The sequence below is a fragment of the Solanum dulcamara genome, chromosome 5 (genome assembly GCF_947179165.1).
Source record: "Solanum dulcamara chromosome 5, daSolDulc1.2, whole genome shotgun sequence".
Classification (NCBI taxonomy): Eukaryota; Viridiplantae; Streptophyta; class Magnoliopsida; order Solanales; family Solanaceae; genus Solanum; species Solanum dulcamara.
The window spans coordinates 75,735,224-75,745,096 of NC_077241.1; the positions used below are offsets into that span (position 1 = coordinate 75,735,224).

Sequence of the window (9,873 nt, forward strand, 5' to 3'; positions counted from 1 at the left end):
TGATCCATCGTTGGCCTATATGCCTTTTAAAATCATAACCTATAGATTGACCTCTATGATAATGATATATTTACAGTAATTTCATAAATAAATAAAATGTGCATAGATTTTATCGCAATTGTTATTGACAAATAATCTTTAATGGGATATTTGAAGCATGAATTAATGAGAGAAAGAAACCAAAGGTTAGGTTGGTGAGAGGACTAATGTATGGTGGTAGTGTAGTACTAATTATTTTGTTGTACACAGCTAGGGGTCCATTACTCTTTTCATTAATTCGTCCTCTTTAAACAGTAAAACACCTCTCTTTATGTTTCAGAATCTCTATATAAGTTACTGTGCTTCTGCTGCGTATTAGTCAAGGATCACTTTTTTTTATCTTCCTAAAACATCATTTCAAGATTACTTTATATGTGTAGTACTAATTAAAATCAAATTCTATAGGAAGGTACTCGTATTTAGAGCATTTTATATAGGACCAAGACATATATCTATAAGCATCAAGTCTGTGACCTAATGTGTCACCATAACAATCTTTATTAGGTCTTCAACGAGACCTATATTACATTACTTTCCGTCCACGCCAATATATGAAGTGCTTCAGGCCCAACAAAGAATCTAATATATATAAAAAAAAAACTTACGTAGATATATGTTATATTAAGAAAATATTTATTGTTTATAGTAATAATATTTTTTTTTGCTGGATACTTATTATATATTTATAATACATTTTTAATACATATTACTGAGAATAATTTATAAAAAAATATATAATACAAGTTTTATTCATTGATAGTGCCTTTATCACACACTTTAATTTAATACACTTATAATACATTGTGTCTATTTCTACCAAACAAGCATAATATATTTTAAAACACTTATAATACATTTTTATTGCATGCATACTTCACTTTTAATATATATCAAATTTATCATGATATTTTTATGTATTTCTATAAATAGTAATAAATAAAAAATATCGCTAAAATCAATAATTATTAATTAAAAAGTACTCAACCAAGTAATTTTTCCAATATATAAACGGTCCAAGCTATGTCTATCAATTATATTCATTTAGCCCATTTTATGGGGTGCAATAATTAGGTTAATATTACTTTAACTTTTAATAAAAATTCCAACACTTTCTCAATTGAACAATCATTATATATGCAAGAATTACACCATCAGACTTAGACCCGTTGTGCAAATACTACATTCTCCTTTTCACATCACAAAAATGATCCACTTCATTAAGGGAAAATGATATGAATTAGCAAATATATACTAGTTAATTAATATACATAGCTATAGTTTAAGTTAATTCTCACTCACGGCAAACCTTTTACAGTAATTAATATACATAGCTATAGTTATCCAGAATTCTATAATTAAGCTTCCAATTGTATACATTCAGAATTTATTTGTATAAATTCAGAATTTTTTAATTGAATAAATCCATATTTTGTATATGCTTACCCTACCATGTATATAATTATAATATTGATACATTCGATTTGTATAAGTTCTGAAAAATTTCTAAAATGTATAAATACAGAATTTGTATATTGCGAGCGAATTATACAAATGGATTTGTATATTCGCAATGAATTGTACAAACATGTATGCAAATTATATAAACAACTATTATAACTATAGTTACAGAATATAATTACCTAAACTGTAGCTATTTCGACCTATTAAAATTTTTATAGTAGCTATTTGTGAAATTTACTCTTTCATTAATGGATCCATGAAGTATAATACATGGGCCAGCGAGTAATAGGATCCGCCCAAAGGCCTATTATGTTGTCCGACATCGGCCTGTTTTAACTGCTAAATCTGAAGAGAAGGCCCATCTTCTTTATTTGTTTGTTTGTTTGTTTTATGTTCATTTAAAAAAACAAATTAAATTCATTTTTACCTTTACTCCCTCTTAATTTAGGCATCTTAAATCAAATTTAGAATCACGATTACCAACTTGAGCGTGATATTATTTTACCTATTTGTTGAAAAATTGTGAAATATAAGGTACTTTTGATAATTTAGAACGAAGATGGTCTCAAATAATTAAATATTGCTTCCTAAATATTAAGAGTCTGTTTGAATTGATTTATTTAAAGTGTTTTTAAATCAAAATAGTGCTTATAAACACTTGATTTTAACCTAAAATGATAAAAATAAGTCAAAAGCTAAAAATCAATCCAAATAAACTGTAAGTGCATTGTCAATAAAGTCATCCAAAGTCCAACTTACAATACTAAATTTGGAAATGAGATAGTATTCTCTCCTTTCCGTTTTACTTGTTACGATTTCTTTTTGAGAATCAAATGATAAAAGTTTTGCCTAACATTTTAAAATATATATTTTCATTATATTGATATGATTTTTTTTTTACAATTTATAGTACTTTTAGTATTTTTGAATATAAGAAATTTTAAAATTCTAAAATTTTATTTTAAAATGTTGAATCAATATAATATAATTTAACGTTAGTTAAATTAACTTTCGAAAAAGCGCAACGTAATAACTAAAAAAATCGATAAAATAATTATTTTTAACTTTTTTTTTTGGTACTATAAAACCTTTTGAAGGTTATGATGGACTCCGATAAATAAAGAAGAAAATAAGATAATATAAGTGTTCATCCAACTTCTCAAACTAATAAATCCATTTTATGCCATATATATAATCGATGTGGACCTCTAATAGTATTGAATGCCTAAAATTTGTGTAACAAACAATCACCACTTGTCATTGGATTCACAGCAATTAACTATTCCTCACAAAATAAGAAATGTAAAAACAAACAAAATAGGAGAGAGTACATGTGTACACTTTACAAAGCCTATCCAATTTGTCCAAAGAATTGTGGTTGAAAGAAGAGGACAAAAGGAAAAAAATTTCATCTACTACTATCCTCTTTTTTCCACTCTTAATCCCTTTGTTCTTGATATAAACAAATAACACAACACATAAACAAAAAATGGCACTTAATTCCATCTCATTACTTCCCATTAAATCCATTAACATCTCCTCCTCCTCATCTACTTGTTATTATGGAGTGTTTATTCCTCAAAAATCATCCAAGATTGTGTGTCAAGTGGAAAAGTCAAATTCAAATAGAGAAATAAAGAAGTGGAAAGCCATAGTTTCCACTGCATTAGCAGCTGCAGTGATCACATTTAGCTCAAACATGACTGCTATAGCAGACTTGAATAAGTTTGAGGCAGAAACAAGGGGTGAATTTGGTATTGGTTCTGCTGCTCAATTTGGTTCTGCAGACCTCAAGTTAGGTTTTTTCAATCTTGCAAGCTTTAATTTTTTTGGGTTTTTCTTGGGTCTGAAACAGTTTATTATTTTTTCTTTTGATTTGCAGGAAAACAGTTCATACAAATGAGAACTTCAGGTAACCTTTCCTCTGCTCTAGGATGATACTTTTTTTTTTCTCAAGTAGATAAGATGTTTATTTGATAACAACAATAACATAGTGTAATTCCCCAAGAAGAGTTTGGAGAGGACAGAGTGTATGGAGACTTCAATACTACCTAAGTTAGTAAATTAACATGGTAAAAGTTATATACAACAAATTTACTTTATTGAAACTGTGTTGAATATTTTAGAATGTCTCAGAATGAGGAGACTGGCCTATAAGTTGTTTTTTTTTTAAAAAAATATGCAACCAGTTCTTTAGCTTTAAATCTTGAAACCAGAAAATGTAAATTGTAAAGTCATTCAACAAGAACTGTAGAAGAAGAAGTTTTTTCAGTGCAGACTAGTATTCATGTTCCCATTGGACTTGCTGATACAGAAGAGCCAATTTCACATCTGCTGATATGAGGGAATCGGATTTCAGTGGTTCAACGTTCAATGGTGCATACCTAGAGAAAGCAGTTGCATATAAAGCAAACTTCTCAGGTACGTTTCCATAGCAAAAACATCACAATATACAATGATAGAACTCTAGATATATAAACAAACAAGTGTTTTTTGTTGATGGACAAATGTTTTATGCTTCGACAAAGAACGTCGTATGAAGATACTAATGAATTCCCTTTATCTGTTTTACGTCTTCAGCTCCATCAGAAAACTGTGCCAAGATTACACATTACTTACTGTAGCTTTTGCTTTAGAATTAGTTTGCTTAGGTCAGCGTGAACTTTTAGTAGGAGCCATGAATGCCAGAACAACAGTTATTGGCGCTGATCCTTCATTCTGTTTTCTCTTTAGAGCTTTGTCTTTGCCTTTGCCTTGATTAGTTTTAGTGCCTGATCGGTAACATTGGCTTGGCATGCTGGGACATCTTGGTGTAGCCATTGCATCCTTGACAATAGTTTCGTTACGTATTTTACTCCTACTTCCTTTCCTCCAATCCACTTGTTAGAGTTAGTAACTTCTGAACTACTCTGTGTGCTTAACGGTGTAGAATTAGCTCCACAATTTGACAGTTCTTGTTTGTCTGCGCCAGTACCATCATGCCCTACGCTTGTTAGTCTGTAAACAGTATTTGCTCCAAAATTTACAGTGTCTTCCTTAGTAGGAGTGAGTAATGTCATCAAATTGCGAGATAAGCCCTTCTCAGTAGGAGCTGAACTTTCTTGAGACTTGATCTCGGTTTCAATGTGTTCTACATCATCTTGGGAATCACATGTTGTTTCATTTTCCCCAGCCGATTTGTTAGCTGCTCTGTGATTCAGGTTTTTCTCTGATGCCTTGTTATGTGCTTTCAAGATCTTTAATGCATCTGGAAAATCACGAACTGCAGACACTTTACGTCTTTTTGGAAACCGACAAGGGTACACCAACGAAGTACATACCTTGTTCAGCAAATGAGGAAAATCCATATCTTCTAATGCAGTCTCTACAATTGGAACATTTTCAACCGTTGGAAAACTGTTATTATCATTCTCCCCACATTCAAACTCACCAATGGCTTCTTTATCCTTGAGAGCCTCATCAAGCAACTCCAAATCTACATCAGATTGTAATACTGCTTCTCGTTCGACCATCACCACAGGTTCTTCTTTTTCAAATTCATCTCTACATAAAAATGTATCTACCACGGGATCTACTAAACCTCCTTGAGACATGAAATCAACCTTCAAATGTTCGTCAAATTCATCATTTTTTTCGACATCACCAGATTTCCCTGCACAGTGCTCTTGGGATCTCTTGCCAACTACTTCATAACTCTTAAGATCCTTTGGAAAATCACGAAGTGAGGAAACCTTACGTCTCTTTGACTTAGTCATATCACATTTTCTCGTGTTTAACTCATTTACCATATCAAGACAAGCTCCATTATCCACCTGAAAATTCCTTTTAAGCGTATCCACAACCTTCATCATGTCTATATGCTTAGTGCTTCCACACTCATCAACACTTCCTATCTGAGCAATTTGTTCACCATCCTTCTTATCCCCTGGCATCTCATAACCTAATGTTGAATCCGCCTTTCGTTAAAAAACGACAACTGTCTCGACTTCCATAGTTTGATCACCACAGGATATGACATTATTTTCACCATATACTAACTTTTCTCCAACCGCAACATTATCAAATTGCGTAAAACTCTCTGGATAACTGCGTACTGCAGATATTTTTGGTCTATTAAATTCGGGCTTTAGACAATTGAGGAAATTTTAGCATCTCTTACTACTGATTTCAAATTCTCCATCCTTAGCTGCTTATTTCAAAACCTAATTCAGAAATAATGCAAAAAGTTATTCCTACAACAACAAAAAAAAAGACAAAATCATCAGCTTAATCCAGGAGGACTGGAGAATAACAATAATCAACAAAGGGAAACCCTAAAAAACACTCAGAAAAAAACAGTAAATAAAATGGACAAAATAATTAGTCCAAATCAAACTAGAATTTCAATCTGAAACTTAAAGAAAATCAAATTAATTAAACTATAGAAATAGTGTTACCTGTTCTTAGAAGTTTTTGTGGAAATTGTTATTTGGGATTTTGTAGAATTGAGGATTTTATGGTGAGCTGCCCGAGTTTTTCTGAGGTACGACTATGTCCTGAATAAAACCCTTCAATTTTAATTATTTACAAATATTTTAATTATTATACAAATATTTTAGTAACTTGAACTTAGTTTTTTTTAATATTTTAATTGCACATAATTTAGCTACTATTGGTGTACGTTTTTGTAATATTAACATTTTGATCATAAATTCTAATTAATAAAGTAGATATTTTTTAATCTAATTGAAAACAAAAATTTTCGGAGAATGAGGCTTAATTATTTTGTGCAATGTCGCTTCCTCTCCCAACCTTGCACTAAATCCATCCACCCGGCTTTCAATTTCCATACTGATATGAATTAGGCATAGGCTCCTAACAAACAATAACAAACAAAGTATTCCGTGGGAAGGGCGACACCATAAAAGGTGTGATGCTTGAACCTGTGACTTATAGATCACGCGAAGACAACTTTACCGTTGCTCGAAGGCTCCCCTTCAAGTGCTTCCAGATAAAATTAGCAAATTGGCCAGTATGAATATGTGGTAGACAGTTTCAGCTTCAGAGTTGCTACAGCAGACACATTTGGAAACCAATCAATGACCAAATTTGGGAACTCTCATTAGAAAAAATTCTTATATCCCTTAATGGACAACTTTTCTGTATCTTCAACGTGAAATTTCTTATAAATAATATTACGAAAGTTTGAAAGGGGTAAATATAAGATATAAATCTTAGATAAGTATGTATAACCCTTAATAATGAAAATAAGTTTAGAAATTAAAGTACTAGTTTCTCAAGCTTCCAAAACACTTGAGTTATTTATGATATGATGAGGCTGTGAAGTGCAAGCTATGCTGCCCAGGATCTTAAAAAATGCCGATAGGTCCGTGTCCGATCCTCCAAAAGTACACTTCAAACACGTGTACGGCAACATATTTGAAAAGTCTGAGCAACATAGAGTACAAAATTGCTCATGCTCATTAAATTCAATCATTTGAATCACCATTTTGGGAGGTTTAATATATTATAGTATCTCTCTTGATGATTGAATGTTGAATTCGATTCAATTGGTGAAAATCTATTACTATTACTTGCAAAATTTTCTGTTTTTGATTCAAAAATAAAGACTGGTTCAGACCGTAGATATTGCTAATTCCGGTTTGCTTTGGTATTTACAGGCGCAGATTTGAGTGACACATTGATGGACCGGATGGTATGAACATTGTAGCGTATAATTTCAGGCCAAGACGACTTTTAGTCTTGACAATTACATCGGCTAAAGATTCTTGCGAAATGATGACTTCACTTTCAGAATGTGAAGATAACTTTGTACTTTCCTTAAATGTAGGTACTTAATGAAGCTAATCTCACTAATGCTGTTCTTGTTCGATCTGTTTTGACTCGGAGTGACCTTGGGGGTGCCATCATTGAAGGTGCTGACTTCAGTGATGCTGTTATAGACCTCCTGCAGAAACAGGTAAACCTTAACCGCTTCAGATGTAGCTTGTCTCGGAGAAATGTGTCTTAATTAGTGCTTGTTCATGGCCCTGACCAACCTATTTCCCCTTCTTTAACGAGCAAAGATTCTCAGCTCTATTTTAAGCAAATCAGTACTAATTAAAAGATAAGAGTCAGCTGAAAGTTCACACCAAGGAAAATCCCGGGTTAATAGTTGTCTATTGATAGCTTGTGTGACTGTTGGGACATCGGCAAATATTTAAAAGTTTTTCAAGTTCCTGGACAGAGGAAATCACATTTTGTGAGCTAAATTCTCCAAAACTCACACCGAGCATGTTGCTGGATCGTCTAACTTGTGTCTTCTTGTGATAAACAGGAGTTTCTTTTGTTATTGACTTTCACAGCGTCTCACTAATAGTTATAATTGTCTCAATCCCACATGTTATGAATATGTCATGCTTATTTTCAGGCACTTTGCAAGTATGCTAGTGGGACTAACCCTGTGACGGGGGTTAGCACCAGAAAAAGTCTAGGCTGTGGGAATAGCAGACGAAATGCATATGGAAGTCCATCGTCTCCTCTGCTTAGTGCTCCACCTCAGAAGTTGCTCGATCGTGATGGATTTTGTGATCCAGCCACTGGTCTCTGTGAAGCAAGCTGAAAAAAAATGTCCATGTACATAAATATATGAAGAAAGCAAAGAGTTTGGCATTTTCATGCATCTCCTTCAGATTATGCGCGCATAGTTTAACTCAGGCAGAAAACATAAGCTACATCTTGAGCATTATTGGTTCAATTATGTTTCATGTATGCAAAAATCTGAATACAAATACTTGAAACATCAATATTGTTGATGACATATTTGTTCTGAACAATCTTAGTTTTTCTTGCAGCCATCAGTTTTTGTTAATTGATATCCTGTGTTAAAGCAGAGGAATTGGAACAATATTAAAACATGTTACCTTGATTAAGTAGATGTGGTCCCAATTGTTTGGATGAAATTGAACATGAAATCCTACAAAAAGATACAAAAGAATGTGACATACATGATAGCATTGAAGGAAGTAATGATTGTTCTTCTTGCACTCTTGTTTTGAGGCTTCACATTATTCCTTATCTTCTCTAGTCTCCACTAGGAAATATTTTCATGAACTATTCAATTGACCAATAGCCATCAGCTGATAATAGAAGGCTATGTTGATCGAACTTTTCAAAAATGTCTACGGGTGTGTTTGGAATCTTTCAAAAGTAATGCATCTCGGAGGATTCGACATCAGTGGGTTTTTTAACTGAGCTATTAAGATTCCCTAACACCAATGGTAGGTTTTTGGTCAAGTCTTGTTCAATGATTGAAGAAAGATCAAATGGATTGCTTGTTCTTTACTTAATTCTTTGTTTGCTTAGTGCATTAGCATGCCTTTTTGTCAAATTAAAGGAATGTTAAAGTGGAACATCAATCACCAAGTAGAAAATCGATGTTCCCTTTTTGGCCATCACTTGCTCATCATTTTGACTGCCTCTATTTCTTTTCTTAATGAGGCAAAATGAATGGTCCATTCTCTACAATCAAGGTTGAATGAATACAAAAGACTTGCAACAATACCAATGAATAGTATAAGATAGATGGATTGTAATTAAGTTTAATATTTGCAAAACACTATTATTGTATAAATAATCATGGCAATGGCAAGATGGAGTTCTGTTTTGCGGTCAACATGAGTATAGGTCAAAGGTCAACTCGCCAAACTATTACCATGGTATAAACTATTACCTTTCTCAAATACATTGGGAAAAAAATTGAATCAATAACTTAGAACATATGTGTCTAGAAATAGGAAATATTTTTCAGAACTCTATGCTTTATAGGATAGGACAAGATTTCAAATATATGGGATTAAAAGAAAAGAAATACGAGGAATCAAAGAAAGAATGTTCCTAGATCCTATGAACGCATCAAATAAACAGAGGATAATCACGAATTAAATTATAAATTAGTATAATTAACAGAAATAAAAAGTTAGTCCTTCTTGATTAAAACAGTAGATAGAATGTGGGCCAAAGTTCTTTTAATTGGGACTGTGATGGTCTGGGATCTAGGGTGTAAAAAAGATGAAGACCAATGATGGAACATCACATGGATTTTTAATAATTGGGTCAATGCTAATCTTATTATTAATAATTTAATATATTCCTTAGCCCTCAAAACAACACAAGTAGAGTGCAAAAGAAAAAAATAAATTCTAATAATAGATTCACACATGACCTGCATGAATGCGTATGGCCTGCTTAATTCCCTTCTAATTTCTTCTACTAAACAAATCGTGAATTTGTTTTCTCCCACCCCATCCAACAAAGAAGAAAAAGAAAATCGATTACATGATCTTAGATAGAAGGATTTTGGAGGTCATAAATTAGAGTAGAATATTAGTAATT

General features: G+C 32.4%; 1 protein-coding gene across 2 annotated transcripts; it reads left to right on the forward strand.

The window, feature by feature from the left end:
* The first annotated feature begins 2,854 nt into the window (after positions 1 to 2,854).
* LOC129889893 (thylakoid lumenal protein TL20.3, chloroplastic) lies at positions 2,855 to 8,411 on the forward strand. Of its 2 annotated transcripts, none has more exons than XM_055965364.1 (6): positions 2,855 to 3,294; positions 3,383 to 3,412; positions 3,815 to 3,921; positions 7,161 to 7,195; positions 7,331 to 7,459; positions 7,910 to 8,411. In XM_055965364.1, exons 1-6 carry the CDS (start codon positions 2,990 to 2,992, stop codon positions 8,099 to 8,101), a joined length of 798 nt encoding a protein of 265 aa, XP_055821339.1. In that variant the 5' UTR covers positions 2,855 to 2,989; the 3' UTR covers positions 8,102 to 8,411. The 2 variants fall into 2 exon arrangements, with proteins under 2 accessions (XP_055821339.1, XP_055821340.1); XM_055965365.1 differs by having other exon boundaries at positions 3,272 to 3,294; positions 3,778 to 3,921.
* The last annotated feature ends 1,462 nt before the right edge of the window (positions 8,412 to 9,873 follow it).

Excerpts from the sequence above, each read along its gene's own strand:
- LOC129889893 (XM_055965364.1), top strand. The coding sequence starts at position 2,990 with ATGGCACTTAATTCCATCTCATTACTTCCCATTAAATCCATTAACATC. Across the intron at positions 3,413-3,814 it reads CATACAAATGAGAACTTCAG|AAGAGCCAATTTCACATCTG; the intron begins GTAACCTTTCCT and ends TTGCTGATACAG. Across the intron at positions 3,922-7,160 it reads ATATAAAGCAAACTTCTCAG|GCGCAGATTTGAGTGACACA; the intron begins GTACGTTTCCAT and ends TGGTATTTACAG.